At 43.4% G+C, this 25688-nt stretch overlaps 1 protein-coding gene across 3 annotated transcripts in view; it reads left to right on the top strand.

The window, feature by feature from the left end:
* Positions 1 to 3108: 3108 nt before the first annotated feature.
* Positions 3109 to 25688, top strand: part of FOXO3 (forkhead box O3) — a 116872-nt gene continuing 94292 nt past the window's right edge. Inside the window, exon 1 of one of the 3 annotated variants that reach the window (XM_081186596.1) lies at positions 3109 to 5400. In XM_081186596.1, coding sequence (XP_081042722.1) covers positions 4813 to 5400 — 588 coding nt within the window. In that variant the 5' untranslated portion in view covers positions 3109 to 4812. The remainder of the gene's footprint in view (positions 5401 to 25688) is intronic. The other 2 variants (XR_014005983.1, XM_081186595.1) reach the window with 2 other exon arrangements.

The following is a 25688-nucleotide window of genomic DNA, read 5'->3' on the forward strand; positions in this document are numbered from 1 at the left end:
AAGTAGGGTTAAGGTGTTAGTGATACAAAGGGAAAGCATAGGAAGGAGGTGGTGGTCCTGGGACCCTGTGCTACATTTTGCTGGTGTTTGCATTTGATGTCACTGAGGCTACAGAGAGCAAAGCAGTTTGGACTGGGCCTATGCACAAAGCTCTTCCAGTGGATAGTAGTTCATAGGTAAAGGTAAAGGTACCCCTGCCCGTACGGGCCAGTCGTGTCCGACTCTAGGGTTGTGCGCCGATCTCACTTAAGAGGCCGGGGGCCAGCGCTGTCCGGAGACACTTCCGGGTCACATGGCCAGCGTGACAAAGATGCTCTGGCGAGCCAGCACCAGCACAGCACACGGAAACGCCGTTTACCTTCCCACTAGTAAAAGGTAAAGGTACCCCTGCCCGACGGGCCAGTCTTGACAGACTCTGGGGTTTGTGCGCCCATCTCACATCTATTGGCCGGGGGCCAGCGCGGTACCTATTTATCTACTTGCACTTAGGGTGCTTTCAAACTGCTAGGTGGGCAGGAGCTGGGACCGAAAGACGGGAGTTCACCCCGCCGTGGGGATTCGAACAGCTGACCATACGATCGGCAAGCCCTAGGCACTGTGGTTTTACCCACAGCGCCACCCGCGTCCCGGATAGTAGTTTAAGAACATACAAATGAACCTTGCTGAATCTGACTGAAGTGCTATCTCAGGTATGGGGAACCTCTTGCCTGCAAGGCTTGTCTCTCAAACCATGCCTTTCTGCCCCATTATCTGACATCTCAAGTGATGTCATGTCTTGGCCAGGTAAACACATGGTTCTGCTCCAGTATCCTGTTTCCCAAACTGCCCAACCAGATGCCTCTGGGATACACAAAATACTACCCCCACCTCCATAAGTTAGCTCTGATATGCACATAGAATGGAATTCCTCCGCATTTACCATAGCCCCTATTTATATTAGTGTCAAAGTAGCCACATGTTCTGCCTTATGGAGGACGATCCTGCATTAGATGGAGTCCTCTATCTGAAAGGCTGTTGGAAGTTGATGGCTGGAATATTTCTGTGTATTCGCAATGTATTTTTCTATTTCTTTTTTTAAGAGATGTATTGTGGGTTCTTTGTTCTGTTTTCTTTTTCTAAGTTTTTTGTGTGTGTTGATTTTAAACCAGTAAAGATTGTATTAAAAAGAAAGAAGAAGGGGGGTGCTGCTAATGGATGAAGAATCATGTGGGGGAGAGGAGGGGGGAGCCTTGAAGTTGTCAATCAACAGTTAGTACCTGGGCAGTAATTCTAAATGTGCATATATACACAAAAGTTAGGGGGGAATTATGCAAATTATTAGTAGCTAATGAAACATGATGCAAGATCAATTATCAGGTACAAATTCGAGACTGTATGGGAATTAACTGAAGTCAGTCCTGGATAAAGTGAACCCTTTATCTGTTTGAATGAAATGTTGACTCTTTCACAGCCTCTCCACTATTTAAACAAGGTAGTGTTTAAACAGAGCACTTTCGGAATAAACATCAGGGAGGGGATGAGATTTTTAAAATGTAAGAAAGCGCTGTTAATTTCCAATCTAGTTCATATTGTACAGTGTGAGGAAGTGATGTCAATTTATAACTACCAACTTACTTGAAATGAAATGTTCAGAATCATTGTAAAGGGTGCAGTGACTGTTTCTGCTGAATAATATATTAAAACCATTATCATCCAGCTGGATCATGAAATTATATATAAACCACTGTAAGAAAATGCTGCCCAGTTCACTTGGAAATAAGTATGCATGGGAATGAAGTCATTTAAAAAATCTATTATTTCCCCACATTACTTCAACCCATTCTATCTGGATACTTGAGTGTTACATAAATGTAGTCCAAGATCTTGCAGTCAATTGCTGATATTGTGTTATCTAGAATAAACAGTGGTGAAAAGGTCTTCATGGGAATTCTGAATCTGGGCCAAAACACATACATAATGTTGCAACCTGGTGGTGTTATTTACTTAAGGATCCCAATAAAGAAAGGTAAAGGCCCAACTCTTACTTGGTTATGGCCAAAGAAAAATCACATGTACATCAACATTAACATGTACATCAAAATAAGGCATTTTTACACCCATCTGTTTCAGTTGGACAACAGAGCACATGTATAGTTCTCACTTAAATTAATGGTATGTAATGGGTATTTTATGTATACCTATAAAATCTACTATATTTATAGAAAAGGCAAAGTAATCACTTTTCTTGTTATCTAATTACTTGCCCTCCCCCATCACGATTTTGTAGTCACCTAGTGCTGGGTGGGTGGCTGTGATTAAAACAAAACCGACCTATTTATGCTCTATGTTTGGGAATAAATCTGGTTGATTTTAATGAAACTTCAGTAAACATACATAGAATTGGGCCACACATCAGATTTCTGTAAGGGATACATTTTGTCTCAACAGAAAAAGCAATGCCTTGCTATGCATCTGCATACTCTTAATAGCTGACCACCATTAGATTCTTAGCACTTACTAAGCAGGAACAATGAAGCAGATTTTCCTTTAATGTTTGAACCTTTTACCAGAGTTTGTTAACTTATCCGTTTATTCATTCATTATCGCATGACTTTCTCCAAAGAAATTGGAAATGGGAAAGACACATCTAAACATGTCTAAATTCCTCTCAATGTTAAAAAAGTGTGAAAATTAAAATACGCTTCCGTTAGCGGTTACTTTTGAATTTTCAAACATTAGCCTTAGCTTGAAATGCCAGAAGGATTGCCTTAGTTGGCACCTTTGCAGCAGAAACTCCAGCATCACTGCAGAAAACTCCAACAGCTACTGCTTTGTAAAAGAAAAGGCATTGTTGTGTTTCCAACCCACCCACATGTTTTGTAGCAAAACAACAGAGAACTGCAAAGATTGTCCCCAACGTTCCAGCGCATGAAAAAGTGGTCAGCACGTGCCCACACAACTCCTGTGTTTTCTAAGCTCTGCTTTAAAGGTAAGAGGTCTGAGTGGAAGGGAAAGATTGAGGGCGAAGGCAGTAAACAAAACGTGGGGAAACGTTGTTCCAACAAAACAAAACAAAAGCTAAGGTAACACGTAGTAACAAACACAACCCAGATCTCCTAAGACACACCTCTTTATTAATGCATTGTTTCTTTAAATCCCTGCTCCTCCATGAATGGCTCCATTTGCTGATTTTTAACAGCGATGCGTTTTTCCAAGGGTTAAAGGCAGGCGACCGAGAGCGCCTGTTGGCTGAGATGCCTCCAGATAGCCAGCCTTGCGCTGGCAGCTCGCTCGCCCCTCCCGCCGACGACGCAAGGCCTTCCCACTTGGTGGGTGGCGCCCAGGCTGCTGCTACCGGGTTAGGTTGTGGCTCCCTGCGTGTGTCTATAACTTTGTGTTGCCGCCGCTGGTTGTTAGGAGAAGGAATGTGGAAGTCAGCAGAGCGGAGGGCGGCGGGCTGCTCGCGCGAGCTGCAGAGGCGCCCTTCGTCCCCGCCAGTGGCGCCTCCTCCTCCTCCTCCTGCGCTTCTTCCAGGCAGGGGGATCATCCGCGTCGCTTTGTTTTAAAGGCTTCTTCCTCTGCCTAAGGCGAGACGAGCTGGAGGGAACCGTGCTAGCAGGAGCCATACAGCAAGAGCAGCAGCAGCAACGCTGCGCCTTCCTCCTCCTCCTGTGAATTCCGACCTGGATTTTCCGCCGTCCGAGCTGCTCGCCGCTGCTTGGAACCTGCCGCTCGCTCGCTCGCTCTCTCCTTCGTCCCTCCCTCCCTCTCTCCCTCCTTCCCTCCCTCCGCCTGCGTGACCTCCCGCTCTGCCTTTTCGCCAAGGCTTGTTTAAATGACTTGAGTGAAAGAGGGGAAACTGTCAAGATGGCAGCAGCAGGAGCGAGGAGGTGATGAGCGGGCTGGTGTGGATACTGGAACGAAAACCTTGGCAGCCCTAAAGGACGAGGACTCCGGGCTTCTGGACCTGTTGGAAGACCGGCGATTTGACTTGTCTTGGATCCCGAGTCTTCGCTCTCTTTCCCTCTCTTTCCCCCACGTTGAAGATTCGGATTTTTTAAAAACCACAGCAGAGCGTGAGTTTCCCGGTGTTGTTGTTTTGCCCCTCTGCGCCCCCTTTTTGGGGTTTTTTTTTGCTTTTTTGTGGGGCGGGGAAGAGGAATGGAGCAGGCGCTATCGGGTGCGTTTTAAGACTTCAGTTTCCCAGCTAAGCTGTTTCGAAGTCAGCGGTGGAGAAGGACTCCTGGAGCCGAACAGAAAGCGCCCGCCAAAGCAACAAGCAAGAAGAGACTCGTGGCTCTCTCTTTATTTTTAGGCGTGCGGAGGGGGAGAGAGCCCGCGGGAAGTGGTCTCTTTAATGCATACCGCGAGATGCTATTGGAGCAATCCTGCACGGGGTGAAAGATAAACAAACACACGGGCGCGCCGCCGCGGAGATTTGCTTTCCCACTCTGCAAGGGTTGGGTGTTTTTTTGGGGGGGGCTGTTTCTTGCAAAATCGGCGCTCCTCAGGATCCCGAGGAAGAGGACGCACCTGGAGCCGGCTTGACCACCTGATCGTTTCTTTTTCCCGATTGATTTTATTGGTTGTTGTTGCTGGCGGTAGGGAAGGAGAGGTGGCGGGGTGAAAAGGAGGCGGCCGGACCTTTAATGGAGCGTGGCATGTTTGTACAACCTCGCTGATCGCTGCTACTAGGAGGTGCGAGAGGAGGAGGCGGCGGCGGCGGAGGAGGGACGGCCGAGGTGTTGATCGGGCTCCTCTTCCCTGACATCCCCACTTGGCAGCGGATCGGCAGGCAGGCAGAGCAGCCTCCAGAGCGGGGGAGAGGCCAAGATGGCAGAGGCGTCTCCCCCCGCCCCCTTGTCCCCCGTGGACGTGGACCTGGACCCCGAGTTCGAGCCCCAGAGCCGCCCGCGCTCCTGTACGTGGCCCCTGCAGAGGCCTGAGCTGCAGGCGAGCCCGGCCAAGCCCGCGGGGGAAGCGGGCGCCGACGCCGCCTCCATGATCCCGGAGGAGGACGACGACGTCGACGACGAGGAGCAAGGGGGCAGCTCGGCCATGGCCGTCGGAGACGCCGTCCCTAGCGGCGGCGGCGGCGAGGCGCTGGCCCCGGAGGACACGGCCCGCCTGCTGGCGCCTTTCTCGGGGCTGTCCGGCGACGGGTCCGGCCAGGGCGCCAGAGCGCCGAGCGGAGGGCAGCAGCCGCAGCAGCCGGGGGCGAGCGGGGCGGCGGCGGCGCCGAGGAAATGCTCGTCCCGCCGAAACGCGTGGGGGAACTTGTCCTACGCGGACCTGATCACTCGCGCCATCGAGAGCTCCCCGGAGAAGCGCCTCACCCTCTCGCAGATCTACGAGTGGATGGTGCGCTGCGTGCCCTACTTCAAGGATAAGGGCGACAGCAACAGCTCGGCCGGCTGGAAGGTGAGCGCGCGGCGGGCGGGGAGGAAAGTTGGTGGTCGGCCGGGCGGGTGGTGTGCGAACGGGATCTCCTGTGTGGGTCACACGCTCTCTCCAGTCTCGTATTCCTTTTTTACTTTTCCTCAAAGTAGTGGGTCGGAATGGATCTACAGTATCTGAAGGCAAACCACCACCACCCCAACTCCGTTGCAGGATATACATGATCCGCACGCGCACGATCTTCAGTGTTAATTAGTGCAGAAAAACGACCACCCCTCTCTATCTCCGTTTGTTTCCCAGTCATAACAAGCGCCAGCGCTGAACCTCCCCTCAGAACGCATTGAAAGGGCGGGAAAATTCCTACTCTTTTAAAGCGCTCAAAACACAGAACAAAAATGCCGTCGTGGTTTCTGACGGTGGAAAAAAGAGGTTCACGAGTGTTATGGTGGGGAGAGGAACTGGTTTTTGTTCAGTGTTACAAGTGACTTTGTGAGAGTAGGGTATATTTGACTCCGTTTTTGACCCAACAAAACTTGAGTTCTCTGACATACACTTGAACTGGTTTTTCGTGGTCAAGATCGGCAAGCCTAAATAAAGAGCTTAAAAAAGAAACCTCACAAAAACCACCACCAAACACACTTGACCCACATCATCAACTAACCCACATTTCTAGATTATAGCCTTCTGCTGGTAGGAGCTGAAGGAGATGCCCGTGTGAAGAAGGTGACTGCGTGGACATGTTCATAGAGCGCTTTCTCTCATGCGGTGCGCCCCACCCTTGCAGATCTCCCCTTCTCCCCTGGGCTTTAGGCCTGGTTGGTCCCATCCACAGGGTGTGATGGGGCAATTGCAGAACAACTTTCCAAAACTAGTTGTTTGCTGTCCTCTGCAAGGGTGACCCTCAAGGTGTTGTGAGGAAACATTGGCACCTCTCTCTCAGGGATCCTGCTTCAGGATCAGTCCATAAGGGTTCTTTAAGAGCACCTTTACTTTGCCTGGCTTAGGCTCTGATCCCAGCACCTGCTGCTGCCTAAGCTAGACCAATGGCTTCTCAGTCAAACGCGACCTGTGGTCTCCTCCTGTGTTAGCAAAGGAGGTAGCTTCTAACTTATGCCAGAAATGAGCAAGAGTATGTCAGTGGCATGTCTATTTGCATGGTGGTGTGGTGTGTTTGTGCTTGTTGCCCATTATTTATTTTCTAGTAGCCAAGACTTGTGGCTAAACCCCTAAACTGTGGAATCGGTACTGTTCAGCAGATAGGGAAGCAAAACAATCCCCTGTTTAAATCTGCCATGTGGGAGACTGTCCTTTGTTTGATGGGATTATATGCATGCAGCAGCCTCTGAATCTACTGAGCTAAAAAATAAGTGAGGACATCGCTTGCTTTTTGTGTTTCTCAGTATTTGTGTATTTACACTGTCACAGTCTTTTATTTTACATTTTAAATTCCTTTGTTCAGCAGAAGACAAGACCCAACTAATGGAAATTAAGAACACTTTTAAATAGCAAGCAATGTAAATAAGTGCATCTAGAGAGGACAGGATAGTATTTTAAAAAAGCAAACAAACCCAGAACCTCAAGATGCTAAATAGTTAAGAGTTATAGAAAGCAATATCTGTTGCTAGTGGGGTGAACTGGATAGCTATTTCTTCACATTAAATAGCCACACAGATTATGGCATTATGTGCATCGGTACGTAAAAGGCACCCCACAGCCTTTTAAATAGTGCTATACAATAACTTGAGCTAGGAATTATAACTCCTGTTTGTACTCGCATACCGTCTTTTGTTGCTGGTGACATTTTAACACATAAATGAGATGTGGAACACTGGCACTTTTTGAAATGCTTCCGTCTGCTAGTATTACAAATATAAACCATTCTACTTACATCACCCATGCTTCTTAGAGGTAGTTGCTTAGACAGGACAAAAGTTTTGCAGTGGTCAGGCACTATGACTTTGTATGCAGAGGGTCCCAGATTTGGTCTTTAACAGCTCTAGGTAGGGGTAGGGAAGACTCCTGTCTGAAAACCTGCGCAGCTCTCGCCAGTCACTGTAGCTAGTTGGACTAATGGTCTGATTTGGTATAAGGCAGCTTGCGACAATCAGCAGCTGCTGCCAGTGGCTTACAGTGGCTGGGTGTTTGAGCCCCACCAGCGAATGTCTGCACCGTAGTGGCACAGCACATGCTTTCCGTTCAGAAGGTCCCAAGTTCAACCCTGGAAGGTCCTCCTGTCTCTCAAACCATGAAGTGCCAAGAATCTTAATGGTCTACAAAGGCAGCTTTCTATGCCGCAGATTAATAGGATTCTCCTCCTGCAAAATGCTTTTTCGGAAGGAAGTACTAATGAACGTGGGTGAAATTTGACTAATTCGTACTTAGGGTAGACCCACTGAAATCAGTTGACTTAAGTCCACTGATTTCACTGTGTCTGCTTTGAATATGACCATAACTAACATTGATATCATCCTGTGGTTTTGTGTGTTCACTTTGGAGTAAGCGTCATTGAACAAGATGGGACATCTGTTCCACTGAATATGCATAGGTTCACACTCATGGCACATTGAAGCTCCATGGCACAGTTGAAGCTTATATAGGGTTTGCCGTTTGGGGGCCGGCTGCACATTATGCACAGATAATTGTGTACTGGAACTCCAGTCCCCATATTTTATTTTTTTATTTTTTAAAAAGCTTCTTAGGAGGAGGCACCTGAGAGTGTTACCCTTGTCTTTACTGTCATTTTCCCATTCCAAAGCCTTTTCCCTGTTGGTGTTTAAAATGCTAACCTACCACATAAACTGGAATAGGCAGAGGAAGAACCATGTAAGTTGCCTTGAGCATCTTGAGGAAGGGTGGAAAAAAATAATAGTCATTTTGCTTTTTCTCCCTTCATGCCACCCAGCCACAGGCCATGGTGGATGGCCACGGGGAGAACATGCCATGCAGGATCCATCCTATCTAGTTCAGCATCCTGTTCTCACAGTGACCAACCAGATGTCCATGAAGCCACGATGCAGGACACGAGCACAATAGCATTCTCCACATTAGTGATTCCCAACATCTGATATTTAGAGGCATCCGGATTATGATAATAGAAGCAATATAGACATTATGACTAGCAGCCATTGATAGTCTCCGCCTCCATGAATTTGTCTAATACCCTTCTAAAGCCCTTTAAGTTGGTGGCTGTCACTATATCTTGTGGAAGTGAATTCCATATTTTAACTCTGTACCATGTGAAGACATATTCACTATCCCCTTGACTCTGCCAGTTTTCAACCTCACTGGATGACCCCGAGTTCTGTCCATCTTCTCTCTTTCAACTTGCAACCCCCTTTGAGTTTCTTGGAGGGAGGGTTTAATGAAACATGATATTTGAGTAAAAGTTGCTCTGAAAACCCATACCCCTCTGTCCCTCCTCTTCTCAGTTCCTGCTGAACCATTTGTTCTGTGTAAACAAAGTGCTAAGCCAGCAAAGCAAAAGATGACTATTTGCACTGGAGATGACCAGCCTTCACCCAGGGAGATGTGGATGCTATGACAGAGGCTTATTATTGCACATGGTGTACGCACCTCTGTTGTCTTTCTTCACAGGTTCTGCAAGGTTTTGTAGACCTCCAAGAGCCAGCAAAACCTGTTTGACCAGAACTATTGGTAGGACAAAAGAAATGTGTGCACTACGTAACCGATGATGCCTCTGTCGTACCACCCTCAACTCCCTTTGAAAAGATTGTATTTAATGCTAGTGCTTCTCAGAGTCAGCCCACTGAAATGAATTAACCTAAGTTAATCATAGCCATTAATTTCAGTGGGTCTACCCTAAGGTCTGTCCCCATCCATAAACACATAAAATAGGAACCACTTCATGCATTACCAAATTCCTGTATTGGCAGGCATTCCTACACAACACTTTTTTTCCTACAAAGTCAACAATTTGCATCTCCTGTGTAACAGCGATCACACCCAGGACTGGTGTCAGTGCATCTGTACATGTAATTAATCTGCCATGCTCATGTGGCACACCTGTGTGCACGTTAGAATTTTAGAATTGTAGAGTTGGAAGGGACTGTGAGGATCATCTAGACCAGCTCACTGCAATGCAGGAATTCTTTTGCCCGGCATGGGAACACACAGAGATTAAGAGATGCACGCTGTACCGACTGAGTTATGTTATTTTCTTCATGAATGTGCCTATTGCGTGAGAATTTTTTAACTTATGGTGAAGTGGCCCTTTTTTTACACAGTTGAAGAAGAGTAGCAAGAAAATATTTTCTTTCATATTTAATATGTGACTGTGTTTTCACATGAAAAATATATATACAGGTAATAAATATGGAAAGAAGGTGTTGATACAACACAGAACCATAGCAGATTTATTTTCTATTAAAGTGGCCAAGAATAAATGCCGTGACTTTTTGCATTTGCTCAAATGTTGCCTATTGTACTTGCCTGATGCAGATCCCATGTACAAAGATTTTATACAGCTACAGTATCCGTCTTAGAGGCATGAATGAGTCCATGCATTCAGAATTCTATTAAATTTACAATGAAACTGTTTTCCTCTTAAATATTTTCATTTGATGGGAATAAAACAGAATGTAGGCTGTTCAGTGGAAACAAGTCATTTGAAAGTTAGTTAGGCACCACAAGGTTTCTATTAGTAACCTTTTCATGTGTCCCAACTTCTCTGTAGGACACACCAGTAGAAGCTTAAATACAAACGAAGGGCTTTCAATCGTCGTGAACTGAGCATGGAAGGATCTCATAATTCAATACTAATAATAATAATTAATGTCCAGCAGTTTAAAACAAGGGAGTGGTTATGTCATACAATACACGTGTATTTTTGCATCATGTGCTGCATTTCCAAGAGTTACCGTAAATGCACCATAAAAATGCCATAAAGTTTAGACGTGGGATGTCAGTTGTTGCTCTTCTGACAGAGCCTGCGTTGTTAGCAGATGTAGTTGTTTGGAGTCCAATCTGTAGTGCCAAAGCCTTTTAAGCAGCTTCCTTAAGAAAACTTTAGTATCAAATGGGCTACAGAGGATCGTTTAAAACAACAACATGTAGCAACATGGAGGACTGTGCTGAATTTATGCTCATTGATTTCAATAGCAGCATACTCTAGACCATGCAGCAAAGTGCTTACATTAATTAGATTGCTAAGCATAGTTGAAACATTTCTAACCATTTATAATTTTAATTTGATATTGATTTCATTTATGAGCAGCCTTAACTGGTACTTTGAGCTAATTAAAATGTTAAAAACTTGGATCCCTGGATATTTGGTGATATGTTAGTTCAGAAATTTTGCAATAACCTCTAACATGACCTTACTGGAGGAGGAGACCAAACTAGACCTGTGAAATCTTGTTTGTTTTTAGGGAACTTAGGCAGGCCAAAATAGATGCTACTATCTTTTATCCGCGAGGCATTTTCTCATCTAATAGAAACGAATTATGAACTGCCCATGGGAAAGTACTGGAAAGCCTTCTTTTAAAAAACATTAATTTTCTTACCTTTATACCCTGCCTTCTGTCTGTCATGGACTCAAAGTGGTATAGATGTGGTTCTCAGACGATTGCCCTCCAGGTACTGGTCATATCCAAACCTTCAGCACAGTGTTGGCCTTGTGTGCCTTGCTTCAGAGTAATCTGAGTAGTTTCCCTGGTTTATGTAGAACAATGGAGAAACAAGTATTCGTTTAGACTTGTACCTCCATGGGTCAGAGCTGATCACACAAACATGATGGCTATGGCAGAGAAAGTAAGGGACCTTATAGCTAGGTTTTTTTAGTTGTTGTTTTTTCTACATTCTGTACTCTTAGCTTGGACTTACTTTTAAAAATTAAATTATTAAGCAGATTCATTGCACTGAGAATGTTTATGTACTACTTCAGAAGTGCACCACTTTGAAGTTCTCTGTGTTGAAAAGGACACATCTTAATGATTTGGAACATTTTTTACTTGGAGTGTGTGAGATACTAGTATACAACAAACAGACTATTCTATCCCCACCCCCCAAAAAAAACTTTTATGAGTTTAAAAAAGGATAATGATAATCAATGATACAAATAAATAGACTGTCTTCTTGTAATGTGTAAATAACAAAATCGCACAATAAATTTGCAGAAATATATAAGGCACCTGGTTCATTACTAGTGGTCTGTACTGAGGAATTTGCAGGTGACATGTCTATCATGCGGCAGTTTGAGTGAAGGTGAATTCATTGTCCGGTCCATACCTAAGCTTACAGTGCATCAAGCTACTTACTTTTGAAAGACATGGAATTGCCACATTTTATATTTGACCATATGTGGTTATTGTTACATGGTGCTGCATATATAACAAAGCATTGCAATAATTAACAGTAGTAGCTATAACCAATAGGAGAGGCAAATTGCAGTGCGTCTCCCAGTGCTTCCGTGTGTGTGTATCTTGTATTAACTCTGTGGTCTATTTTAAAAGTTACATCCTTCGTATGGGGATTCTAACATTTGTGAGCTGTTTAGCATGTGGGACACCAGTAACAACAACAATGACTTACACTTTATAGCACCCAGATACCTGAAGTGTCTGGGCAGTTTGCTAAGATTAAAATAAGTAAGATGCTATAATAAAGTAACCAGCACAATATCATTATAATAACTGTAACATCTGCATACAATCAGAAAAGCCACATAAAACCAGCACAGCAAACATACAAAGCAGTAAAACCATCAACAAAATTTACCAAGTGCCAGAAATCTAAAATGCACTGAAAATTCACATTAAAAGGCCTGGGAGAATGGCGCGCACACACACGCACACACACACAAGTGAAAGGTCAGTCTCTCTGGGAAGGGCATTCTGTAACCAGGGCACTAAGACCTCTGCCACAATGCCACCCACCTCACCTGATTAAGTGTGTGAACCTGGAAAAAGGCCAATATGTGAAGAATTATTTGCGACACAGCTGCATGTTTCTGACTGGCTCTGTCATATGACTCTCCATGTTCCTACGTCATTATGGCTTCTGTGAGGAGTTACTGCCAGGTGGAATAATTTTTGGTGGCCTCCACCAACAGCCACCATCTTTCTTGATGGTATGCAGTTGAAAGTAATTGGCAGGATCCAACTAATGACTCTTTTCAGAGGACACTTGCACAAGGACTTCCGCTCAACCCCCACCCAATTGGCCCAGGAAGGGTCAGGACAGAACATTGCACACTAAACATTTAGTTTCACCTGGCAAACTAAATAGGTCTAGGGTTATCATTCCTCCCATTTGCTTGTCTGGAAATGTGGTAATAACCACAGGAAACAATATGTTGTTGTTGTTGTTTAGTCGTTTAGTCGTGTCCGAATCTTTGTGACCCCATGGTCCAGAGCACACCAGGCATTCCTGTCTTCCACTGCCTCCCACAGTTTGGTGAAACTCATTTTAGTAGCTTCGAGAACACAGGAAACAATATACTTGGTGCTAATCAGTTACTGTCTAAATAGCATATGGCTACAAGTATGGGACCTGAAAGCATTTGTATACGTGTAACGGCTTTGTTTATGGCAGGTATTTGTCTTCTCAGTTACACATTAGTTGCAGAATGAAGAAATTATAAATAAAGAATACATCAAACCAAGAGAAAAGGTTGATGTTGGATTTTGGCACATACATTATGTACATATAATAAACCAGTTTCCTATGACTTACCTGTGAGAGCATAATACAGCACACTTCTGTAATAGAGGCATCTTCAGGAGTTGATGATCTGTGCAAGTACAGAAAGTATGAGCAGATTGCACTAGCACTACTGTATCTGTGTATATGAATATACCTAAAGCTGTTCTCAGTGGGTCACAGAGTCCAATTCTTACCATGGGGCAAGCATCCCTGACAGATACCATATTAAACAGATATCATGCCTGCTTTCACACTGGGCATTTACTGTGAAGTAGCTATTCTTTGTTACTTTCTTTTTATGAGACATCTCAGTAATGGTGTGGTCAAAACATGGTCCTTCCATATTTTATTGTTTAGTTTCTAGCCCCCCCCCCGAAAGCTTAGACAACTCCACTTTTTAACAAAGTGGAACAGTTGCTCAACTTCTCCAGTTGTAGATGACCCATTGTGCAGCTGTTCTGTGGGTTCAGGACCAGTTATGGCCTGCATAGATTGTGGAAGGAGTGTTAAACCTTTGGCTGTCCGGACTCCAACTCCCATCAGCCCCAGTCAGCACACCCAACTGTTAGGGATGATGGGAGCTTAGTGGAACAACTAGAAGGCCGTAAATCCCTTAGCCCTGGATTATGGTAGAGACATTTCCTTCGTTGTAGTTCCTCTCTCCCCTTTAGGAATCAACTCTCTTTAATTTTTCCCTGTTCAAATTGCATTTCTTTTTTTCTATTTCTTTTTCTCATTCTAAAGGGCAGCTAAGGGTGGGAGAAGAGAAATTAATCCTTTGTCCTCATCAGTTCTTGAGGTTGGGAGAATGGGGGTTACCCACATGGCTACAGAATGCTATTTGGATTCTAGAGGCCTGGAAATTATAAGTTGCCACTCCACTGGCATTGCAGCGGTAATTATTTGCTTCTAAATAGCCCATGTTTGGAAGCACCTCATCTGTCGTAGAGGGAGATTTATTTGTTACATTTTCAAATGCCTGCTTAGGAGAAGGCATCTACTTCCTGCTTTGCTAGTGCAAGGTTGTAGATCATACCATTATGCTGTTATAGGCAAGGATCCAAAACATTTGGCTTGTCTCAGTAACTAACTGTTATTTGTGTTCACCACCAAACCTTTCCCTCCCGTAAGTCTTCAGCACAGGCTAGAGGTTTTGGGAGTGAGTGCATGTATGTATGTATGTATGTTCATATATCCCATAAAACACTGGACTCTGACATGCTCCAAAGCTCAGGGTGTTGTGACTCTTCTGCATATGTCAGAGGATACAGAGGAAGGAAAGGTTCTCTTAAGGAGGGTGAAGTCTTGTACTGTGCTGAGCTTATCTGTGCCAAAAACCTTAGCTGGACATACAAGATCCATGCAATTTGTGAAGAACTCTAGGAAGGGAATAGTCTTAGGGAGAGCTTGAAGTTGATAGATCCCATGCTGATGTCATTGTTTGAGGAATCTGGTTAAAGCCTATTGCTTATATTTGTTATTTATGCAGGACAAAATGAGTTTGCTCCAGTGTATTGGGGATAAAGATGGGTGCAGCATGTTCTCCTTTCCTTAAGCAATGTTGTTGTTGTTTTATTTTATATGGCAGAAGCATGGGCTTCTTAGATGAGTTTTTGTAGGCATGGAACATGAAGCGAGAAATGGCTAGTCAGCTTTGGTTAGTATGAAATTACATTTCCTCTAACATAATTAAGATTTTGCCAGTTTCTTCCAGAGCAGGCCTATTTTTTCCTTCTGTTCTCCCATACCCTGGTAGAATGTTATCTAACCTAGCATTAAGCACAGCAATACAATACAGTAAATATCTCCAGATCCTTCATACCGTCTACGTTTTAATAAACATATGTGCAAGCTATTTTAACACTCACCTACACATTTCCAAGCCGTCCCACAGTGATTTATTTATATGACTCAGTATCTGCACACTCCTTTGAATAGATGATGAGGGTGAAGGGAAAAAGACTGTAGCTTCTGGTTCTAAAAGATCCAAGGGTTTGAGAACGGAAGGGCTGAACATTCTTGCTTTATGTGGAAATGAATTTTCTGGGAACGTTTTCCCTTTTGGTAATTTTGTCAAGTCGCCTTATTTAAGGTGACGCTTCAGCTTATTTCCATGCAATTTTTGCCATTCTCACTGTTGTTTCCTTAATCAAGGTTTCTCGGTTGCTATAACTCATAACAAAGCTCTGGAATAGAGAGGGGAACATTCCTGCGTGATTACTCCAAAAATAACTTGGGTAGAATGGTTTTTACCCCAAAATAACTTGGGTAATATTTGTGTGAAAATGCTTGTGAGAGAATGGAAAGAAGCAGCTGAATGGTAAAGGTAGTAAGCAGACAGCAATCTGCCTTAAGGAGAACTGTTGGATATTTCAGAAGTCAGCAGAGTAGTAGTAGTAAGATGTATGTAGTAGTAGTATATGCAAGAAGCTTGGTTGTTATAACTGACAAGGGGCAGAGAAGCACTCTTTGTTAGACTAATTTCTCTCTCTGCATGCATGCATGTGCGCGCACACGCACACCCACACCCACACCCCAATCAATCAGGATTGGAGGGAGGAGCTTCCTTTAACTGGTCCTTATCACAGTTTGAGTTCTAAAGACAAAGTATTCAACCACTATTAGCAGAGTGCTGCATTGCAAAAAAAAAAGTTTCATTAAACAAGCACATCTGTAGTTGTCTTTATTAACTTGATTTAAGTTAATAACTGCTGCTGTCAGGAGGCAATATTTATTCCTCACTATCTAGTATTGATCACTTCCCTATAACCAAGAGTGCCAGCCACTTTCATATGACAGAAATCAGAAAATTTCCTGAAAAGGCTTTAAGTACTGTGTGCATCACCTGGGTAATTCTATTTCCATCCCCATCTCCAACTTGATGGAAAACAGTATTTGGTCTTTTCTACATGAATAGGGCACCATGTATATTCTAACCTTGTAAAGTTGGTGGAGTTTCTTTATATACAGTTGAATAAACAAGCACATAATTTGCTTTATTTTGTTTTTATATCAGAAGCCTAATTATTCTATACAACACTGGGCAACAATTTTTTTACTTTTTGAATGTTGTCTAGATTTCTACAACTGATTTAGGGTATTTTTGCACTGCTGAATCAGGAAATGGCATCCGTTTCTCTCCATCAGGTCAGGTTTTCTGTAAACTGAATGGTGGGCATTGATAAAGGTAAGTACACGTAAATTGCATGTTGCTTCACCATTTTTCAAACTTCAGGGCTTGAACTTCTGTTTCTTGGAACTCCTGGAATGCTCAGCAGCACGGAGGTCTCTCTTCAGAGTCCAACAGTAGTCAGCCACCATGACTGCGTCCCAGCGACCCTGATACCTGGTCTCCATCTTTCATGTCCTGATGGAATCTCGCCCCCTGCTCGTCACTCATTGAACCCAGGTTTTCAGGAAACCGGTCCATATGTGAAAATAGGTAGTGCATCTTGACGCTCATGTTGCAGCCCAGGTTTCTGAAAGCAGTCAGCATGTTGTTGACAAGTTCTGCGTAGTTTCTGGCCTTATTGTTGCCAAGAAAGTTCTTCACTACCAGAACAAATCCCTTCCACGCTTCCAGTTCCACTTCGTTCATTGAGTTTCCGAACTCTGGATCTCTGATGAGCTGACGGATCTGAGGACCGTCAAAGATGCCAGCTTTCAACTTCTCCATGGTCAATCCTGGAAAAGCCTGGCACAAGTAAATGAAGCAGTCACCATCCTTGTCCAGAGCCTTGGTGAACTGCTTGATTAAGCTGAGCTTGATGTGCAGCGGTGGGAAGAGTATTCTGTCTCTGTCCACCAGAGGGTCGTTGATGACGTTCCTTTCTTTGCAAGGCACCAATTCCTCCCGCACAGGCCAGTCCTTCTTTGTGTAATGCTTAGCATGGTCCCTACTATCCCACATGCACAGAAAACATGGGTACTTGGTGAAGCCAGACTGTTGTCCCAACAAAAAGTTCACCATCTTCAGGTCAACACAAATAAACCACTTATGCTGATCATAACCAATTTTCTCCAGCACATACTTCACCGCTTCATAGTTCTCCTTCAGTGTACTCAAGTGAGCCAGGGGTATAGAGGCAAACTGGTTGCTGTTGTGTAGCAGAACACATTTCAGTGATCGCTTGCTGCTGTCAATGAACAGTCTCCAATCTTTGGGTTCGTACTGTGGCACTCCAAGCTTGAGCAGAAGCTGCGCAATATCTGCACAGTACACCAAGTCCTTCTCTTCTGAGAAAAAACGGAGGTACTCTTGATGCCTGTTGCACAAGAAGCTGGTGCGAGCACTGTCAGAGAGGAGGCCTTTTTCCTTCAATCTGGATGCCAACAGTTCGGCAGAGTCCTTTGACAAGCTGAGGTCGCAAACTAGATCATTCAACTCCTTTTGGGAAAATGGATGTGGAGCATCATCTTCAAGAACCACTTCTTCTTCTTCATGTCCTTCAACACTGGAGGCATCTTCGTCACTAATGCCAGGAAGTTCTCCGAAGATAGGCACTGGAATTTCATCACAATGAGCTACAGGACAACGTGCTGATTGAAGATCAGGATACTTCGTGGGGCAGCTGCCCCATTAACTTAGTTTTGATCCCCCAACTTTATGCTTTGCTGGACCGATTTATGGAAGATTTCGAGGTTTTATGACTTCAAACTGATCCCTTTTCGACATAATCACCCAGAACTATCGGACCTGAATACTTCTTGTCATTAAAATAATCATTTCCAATCAAAACAATTATTTGACAAGGCATTTTACCCCCACCAACTTCTTCTAAAATGCTCCACACAAACATACATGTGAACAAAAACATAAAAAGACATGTGGCCATAGCTCAAAAACTTGACCTGATTGAGCAAAACCAATGTGATTTTTGGATTCAGCGCATCAGATTCATCCTAAATCAGCTGAAAAAATGCAGACAACAAATTTGTTGTTGACCAGTGTTATTTATCTTCCCTATTTGAAACAAAGACTGCTGGTATATTTAGGTGTGTGTGTGTATTAAAGTGTCTGTTTCAAAAAAGCGACAACATGCAACAACTCGAATGCAACTTGCATCTTGCTTAACATAATAAATAATATATCCTTAATGGTTTTAGGTGGTTCCCCCCATTTGTCAATAAACATATAGATGTTAAGGAGTTGATGGGCTGCTCATCAAATCTGCAGATGACACCAAACAAGGAGGGGTGCAATGCTGCTGGGATTCAAGATGACCTTAACGGATTGGAGAACTAGGCCAAAACTAACAAAATGAATTTCAATAGGGACAAATGTACGGTTCTACACTTAGTCAGGAAGAACCAGCTGCACAAATATACTTGCTTGCCAGTAGTACATGTGAAAATGATATAGGGGTCTTAGTAGAGCACAAACTTAACATGAGTCAACAGTGTGATGCAGCGGCAAAAAAACCCCCACTACTGCTCTTCTAGGCTACATCAACAGAAGTATAGTTGATTACTTCCCTGATCAAGGGAAGTAATAGTTCCACTCCATTCTGGCTTTGTTTGACCACACCTGGAGTACTGTGTTCAGTTCTGGGCACCACAATTTAAGAAGAATATTGACAAGATTGAATGTGTGCAGAGGGCAACCAAGATAATCAAGGGTCTGGAAACGAAGCCTTGTGAGGAACAGTCGAGGGAATTGGGCAATGTTTAGCTTGGTAAAGAGGAGACAGAGGAGATACGTTAGCCATCTTCCGATATCTAAAGAGCTGTCACATGGAGGGAGGAGCAAGCTTGTTTTCTCCTTCTCTGGAGGCTAGGACCCGAACCAATAGAACCAAGGTACATGAAATGAGATTCTGACAAAATATCAGGAAGAACTTTCTGACAGTAAGAGCTGTTCGTCAGTGGAGCAGACTCCTAGGAGAGGTGGTGGACTGTCTGTCCTTGGAGGTTTTTAAGCAGAGGTTCGACAATCATCTGTGATGGATGCTTTAGTTGAGATTCCTGCATTGCAGGGGGTTGGATTAGATGTCCTGTGGGGTCCCTTCCAAGTCTACAATTTTATGATTCTAGTTTGGTTCTATGAACTGGGCCTTCCCTTTCATTCCCCTCACCATTTTCAGCTACTAGGGAAAAAAGCTGGTTTGGTCATTTGTGTGTGAACATTTGGCTGTGGACTTTTTCTCTGACTTTATCAATACACTTTAATGCATTCTTGGCTTTAGTTCTTCCAGGCCATGCTGAGTCATGGTTCTTTGTATGGAGCAGCAACTGTGGGCTCAACGCTGAATGATCAGGGAGGGTGGGAGAGCAATCCCTGCCTGATAGAGCTTACGGTCTGTAAGGTGATAAAATGCAGCTCTGGCACTGTAAGAAAACCATGAGATGAATTTACTTGGTTCTGGCCAGTGGGGCTGCAGGGATTTCTCTTACTGAAGGATGGATTAGTTGCTGAGCCTAGAAATAGTCAAATAGGTTTTCGTTGGGAGAAGCAAACTCTTCTCTCGGTTTCTGGAACTGAATGTTGAAGAGTTTGAAGGAGAAATAAATGGGAAATTATTGAGCAACATAGGGCATACAATTCTAAGGCACACAGGAAGTGGTTCTGAAAGTTGAATAAACTGATTAAATTCCCCCTTGCCCACCCTGCCCACGTGTCCTAAACAAGTGTAGAAGCTTGGTTGCCATCCATCTATTTTGCACATGATGTGTAAGAGCTGCTACACATTTGCCAAAATCCATTGCAGTGGGTTGTAGTGTGACAGTAGGAAATGCAAAATGTTGAAAAATGTGGGTTTTAACAAAACGTGTGTATCTTTTAGAATGTCTTCTGATGATGTAAGACTTCTTTCCATGGCGATGTCACTTCTCTCCATGAATTGTCTTGCTTTTCAGTTAAAAGCGGCTTTAGTTGTTGCTATGGGATGCCCAGGTGCTTCTTCCTAATTTCAATGATTGTGTGTGATTGATTCTGAGGCCCAGTGGGACAGCCCTCTGTTTTTTTTCAGAGCCTTTTTTGTGTCTGTAGCTTTCCTTATGGACATAGAAACACTCCAAAGATTCATTAAATTCTCATTTCCTGCTGTTTTAGAGCTTGATACACATTACAGCTGCTCCTGTGGGCGGACTGTTCAGAATCCTGATGATCTTTCTCTCAATGGGCAGGGAAGGCTGGAAGCAATGGCTTTAGTACCTGGTATCCTTGGGCAACTGCCATGGCCCACTGCTCCAGCAGGGCTTGCTGCAATACATAAAAAAGCGCCTGGCCCAGGACTATGAGCATCACCAGGAAGCTGTGTTTCGCAACCATTTAAATTTCCCACAGCGCCCTGGATCACCACTACATTGGGAGCATTGTGGAAAACAAAATGGCTGCTACAACCAACTGCCTAGTCCTGGCATCAACAAGCAGGGGTCACCAATGGAAGAACGGCTCAGACGCTACCTCTGCCTTTCCCTGTCCTCCTAGGAAGGCAAAGGAACCTTTGGAAAACAAAAGGCGTAGGAAGGAGCTGCTTCCTTGAGAGGAATTGCATTCATTCTTTCTTCTTTTAATCTTCTGGTCTTATTCAGTGAAATGCAGTCAGTTCGCAAATTACAACTCTTCTTCTGCTTCCCCAATAAACACCAGATTGTTTTAAAGAGCCCACCTGCAAGCAAGGTGGAGACTGACTCTTTCCTCTGGGCAAGGAGCTGTTCTCTTCTCTGATTTTTCTTGGAACTCCTTTGCCTTCTTGGGAGGGTGGGGAAAGGTTAGGTTGGGCTAGTGCTCCAAGCTACTTGAAAGGAGATCTTCAGGACTCTAAGCAGCCAGTTTCTGACAGGAGCAGCTGGAACATGTAGCCAGGCATCTAAGCGTTGTGTGACAATCAGTGCCACTGGGTGCTAAGGGCTGCTTCAGACATTTCAAATCTAGCAAGTGTCCTGTATGAATCCGTGCTGTGTTCTGTGAGAGATGTTCCCTAAAGGAACTAAGTTCTCATTCTCAAACCATTTCATTGTTTCCCCCCATATGTGTGAGGCATGGGGGGACCACAGTTCTCTTTACTTCCTCACTGCATACCCTAATGTTGAAGCCTACGCATTGTCCACTTGAAGCATGATGGACTAATCTGTGGTGGTGTCCCCAGGGCTGTGTGTTGCTATTGCACAATGCTGCTTTAAGTTGCCTTTCTTTGGAGAGGCATGAAAGGGGCCTAAAATAATTTTATTATCAAAACTAAATTAGGTACCCCCCCAATTTAATGTCATAGCCTTTAAATCAAAAAGAGAACGGAAGGAGATTATAGCATGTACCGAAAGTGCCATGTAAGTGATTATTGTTGTTAATTATATGTTCCAAGATTGAGTGTAACTGGATACTAAAGTGTATATAAAGATTTTGTAGACTATAAATGTAGAATTACTTTCTCTTCTAGAGAAAAACCTAGTTGCTCATTCACATGTGCTCATGTATGTGCATGAAAGTTAAAATGACCCATTGATTAATATTGAAGAGTATGAACTATACATTATGTAGTCAATAGTTTAAAATAAGCCATGGGCATACACAAATAAAAATGATTAGAATGATAGACAGGTTACCTGAAATATAGTCATGGTCTCCGTTGCCAGTAAGACAATTAAGATCAATACATGGAGCCTGCTTGGTTTCATCCTGGCTTATTGGCTTGTGGCAGCACAAAGCAGGCCTTTTCACTGGTGGTGCCAGTGTTGTGGATTGCTCTCCCTGCTGAAATACGAAGGATCTATTGGTATTGGCTTTCTGAAGACACATCCTTTCCCCCTAGGCATGTCTAGACACATCTGTTTAGCTAAGCATTTTCCTGACCTGAACCTCTTGTTTTTAATTCTTTTAATTGCTTTTTAAACTCTTAATTGTGCTATATTAATTGGTTTGTTTTATTGGACATTTGAATTAAATTGTAGCTGTTTATTTTAAGGTTTTGATGGAATTGTTTTATTATCTATTTTAATTATGTCTGTTTATTTAGTGTGTGTTTTTTGTAATTGGTTGTATACTTATAAACTGCTTACAAACCTTGGCAGTTGAGTGGTATATAAATCAATAAGTAAGGCTATAGTGGGCATTTAAGTACTTGAAGGCCCCTTAAAGAGTTATGTCACTTTCCTTCAGTATGTTAATCAGGCCTTGGAACTATCCGGTTCCCCAAACATAGCAAAGATAGACGGCATCCTCTATCAAGGCTGGAGGCACCCGGCAGGCTCTTGATAAGTTCTTAACATGTTGTGTGGGGTCCCCTGATAAACTGAACTCTAAGGATGTGTGCTTTTGATATGGTTTTAGATCTGCCCCATGATGTCTGTGCATTGACATGCCTAGGGGGAAAGGTTTTTTAAAAAATTGTCATTGTAAAAAATGTGTGTAATGGTAGCGTGCCTTTGTAACGGTGAGAAATTTAGCGTATCCCCTGCAACACGAGGGATGATCTCTATAAATACTAAAAAAAAAAGTATAAAATAGTTAATCATTAGAAATCCCAGTATGTCAGGATTTCTCCGATCTCGCTTTAGGACCATTTTCTCTTAATCCTGAACCCAAGAAAATGTTATATATATTCCATAAAAAGCCTCATTTTCTCCATTTATGCATTTCTTTTGTGAGTTCATGCTGTTTTATTTGTGTATGTTTGCCTGACTGTTACCACATGCTATACTTTCTAACCTTTTGTCTAAACTAGGAAATGAGGTGTGATTAGCAATTTTGATAAGTAGCATGTATTACCTTGACACATTTTCGAGCATTGCTTAGTAGCTAGGGTAAACAGAAGGTGCACCCTGCTTCTTATATGTAGAAATGCTGCTTCCCCACCAGTAGAAATGGGGGGCTCTGTGTTGGAAGATATGTCACCTTTAGGACCTGAGACTAAAGGACATGGAGAGTATAGGAATTGGGGACTTTCCCGAAAGGGTGGATGTGAGGGTAAACACCCACCCACTGAATGTTTTGTTAAGTGTTTTGCAAAATATATGGGCTGGATTGCATATGAAGAGGGCAACTGCTGAGTTCCATCTCTTAAGCGGCAATCCTAACACATGAATTCTGTAGGGCTTACTGCCAGGTATGTGGCGTTAGGACTGCAGCCCTAGTCGATATTAGCCTTCTGCTGAGGTATGTTTTTCTGTCCTTTAGGACGTAAACGTATTTCGAAATGTTCTATAAGCAGGGAACAGGAGGAGCAAGGCATATTTCTGTGTGGTGTGAACTGAAGTGTTTTAGGGTTCATCAAAAGACACCTTCCCTCACCTCAGGAATTAACTGAACTTGTGATGAGGGGAGCAGAACTGTGCTTATTAGCACTGCCCCAGAGTCTGAGACTAGATTTGCGTTATAAATTTAAAGCTCAACGCAACTGACTTTTCTCCCTCTCTTCTCCCCTTGCACCAACTGCTGAGTTCCATCTCCCCAACCCACCATTTGTGGATGGTGCTGGGCACATGCAGAGCAAGGAAGAAGGGCATTCCTGTTGTTCTAGTGCTTATCCTTGCGCCTAGTGGAAATATTTTGCTGAATGTTGCCCCATGATACCACCTTAACACTCATAGCTTCCCCTACCGGATCCTGGGAACCAAACTTTGTCAAGGGTGGTGAAACGACGCTTCCCAAGAGCCTTTGGGGGAGGCCATGACTGTTAAAGTGGTATCACAGCACTTTAAATATTGAGCGCAGATGTGGCCTGACATCCTCCTGTGGCCCTGTGTTTAGCATTTATGAGAGAGTTCTCTATGTGCACAGATCTCTTTCTCACAACTGGGAACCCTGAGCCTGTCGTCGTCCCCAAGCATGTGGAAGGGCCCATCTCATGCACAAGCCTTTCACATTAACACTAAATGCCCAGTTCTTCCCCATATTCAATATACGTGTTTGGGGGTAGAATATCTGTAGAGCTAAGTTGTGTCAACCAAACATAGAAGCTCTGAAGAATCCGTCTGTCTCTTTGAACTGGAGATTGCTTCCTGAGAGGGGTAGGTCAAACTGGCTTCCATTATCTTTGTTGCTGGCTTGACTCACCGGAGAGGAGGAAAGCCTCTCTCTCTTGGGATGCATGGGGGTAGGTAGCTTTGCTGGTTTCAGTGAAAGTGAACAATGGGAGGAGTTTTTAGTGGGGTGGGAGAGCAGGGAATAAAATATAAAATGTAAATGTTTTCCAGTTGTTTTCAAGAATGAAACTGCATTTCAACAGATCACGCGACTCTGCAGTTATAACCTGCGTATCAAGGGCTGACTATCTTACTGTGCCATGAGTTGTGACCCATGGTTTTATTTCTGCATTCAGATATTGGAATAATAGCTACTGTTTATCATTGTCGATCTGAAGCACTTAGCTAGAGCTGCTAATTTTGGTGTAAACATAATGTAGCTACTTAATATCCCAAGTCATTTATTAACAACTTGACAAAAGAAATGACAAACTTCACAATGGTGGTTCATTACCAGAAGAATGTTCACGAGTCTCTCAAGTCCCGTGATTAATCTCTGTTCTGTTTAAAAAAGAAGCAAGCTTAACATTGAACGTAGAGGATTCATGTTTTGCACTTGTAAAGAGGTTTAAACTCAGATCTTTTAGCGGATATCCCTTAGAAATCAATCAGCTATGTTTTTACATGCAGAAAAGTATTGAATGGTGTTTGTTTTTGCATAAGCTGCTGTTGTTTGTTTAAATCTGTTTTCATGTTTTAAAAGTCTCCTGAGTTGCCACTTTTGCTTCCGGGTAACCCTACACAGTGAGACTTTTGGATCAATGACAAAAGGAGGCATGACATTGGATTTTCAAGTAATTCAGGATAACTGTGTCCACATCAACAAAAACAAGACACATACTGAGTGAAATTCTTCAGTCAGCCATTAATTTTTCTCCCAAAGATTGAAAGTCTATAGACTGAATCTCTGATTGTATGTAGCATTTTTCTCCAACCGTTTATCACATACAAATCCAGTTAAAAACAGCGTGTTATCCACCACTGTAAACATTTTGCAGAGTGGCAGAAGAAGTTTGCTTTCTATCAGTAGTTGTCTTGTTTGTTTCATTTTATATAATAGCTTATATTCATTTTATATAACAGCTTTCCCATACAGAAGAGTAGTGCTGTTACACTCTGCTTGGAACTCTTCGAAAGAACAAAACTGGAACTGATACAGGTCCTGTTGTTTTTCTCATTAGAACCCTGCAACCAGAGTCCTTCATTCCAATTGCCCTTCCCATTCATTCTTTTCAGGAGTGTTTACTTGAAAGTAGTTTGCCAAATCAGGGAATCTGGGGACATGCAGAAACATGCACCATGAAAATAACCTACTTGTTATTGCTTTCCATTTGGATGTGTTTAGGGCTTGCCACACATTTTATTTTATTAAAGCCAACAGAATAGCTTCTGGCTTTCCCAATCTGAAGAACAAGGTGATCACATGTGGTTATGTGATTTAGTGAGAGTCTTCCTGATTTCTGCTAATATAATTTCAAGTTGTCAGGGTGTTAGAATTAACTTCTCGGGGTTGCTTTGTTAGGTTACATTTCGTCTTTGGGAGCACAACATGAACATGGGCCCTATATGTAAGTAGCACTCCATGCATAAATTGTGAATTCCCACCCATCCCTTGCAAAAATAGTCATAAGTGACGACTGAGAAAGGAGCCAGCTCTCTGCCCATCACCACCTATGTATTCTATAGGC

Source organism: Podarcis bocagei (assembly GCF_964188305.1).
Source record: "Podarcis bocagei genome assembly, chromosome: 3".
Lineage (NCBI taxonomy): Eukaryota > Metazoa > Chordata > Lepidosauria > Squamata > Lacertidae > Podarcis > Podarcis bocagei.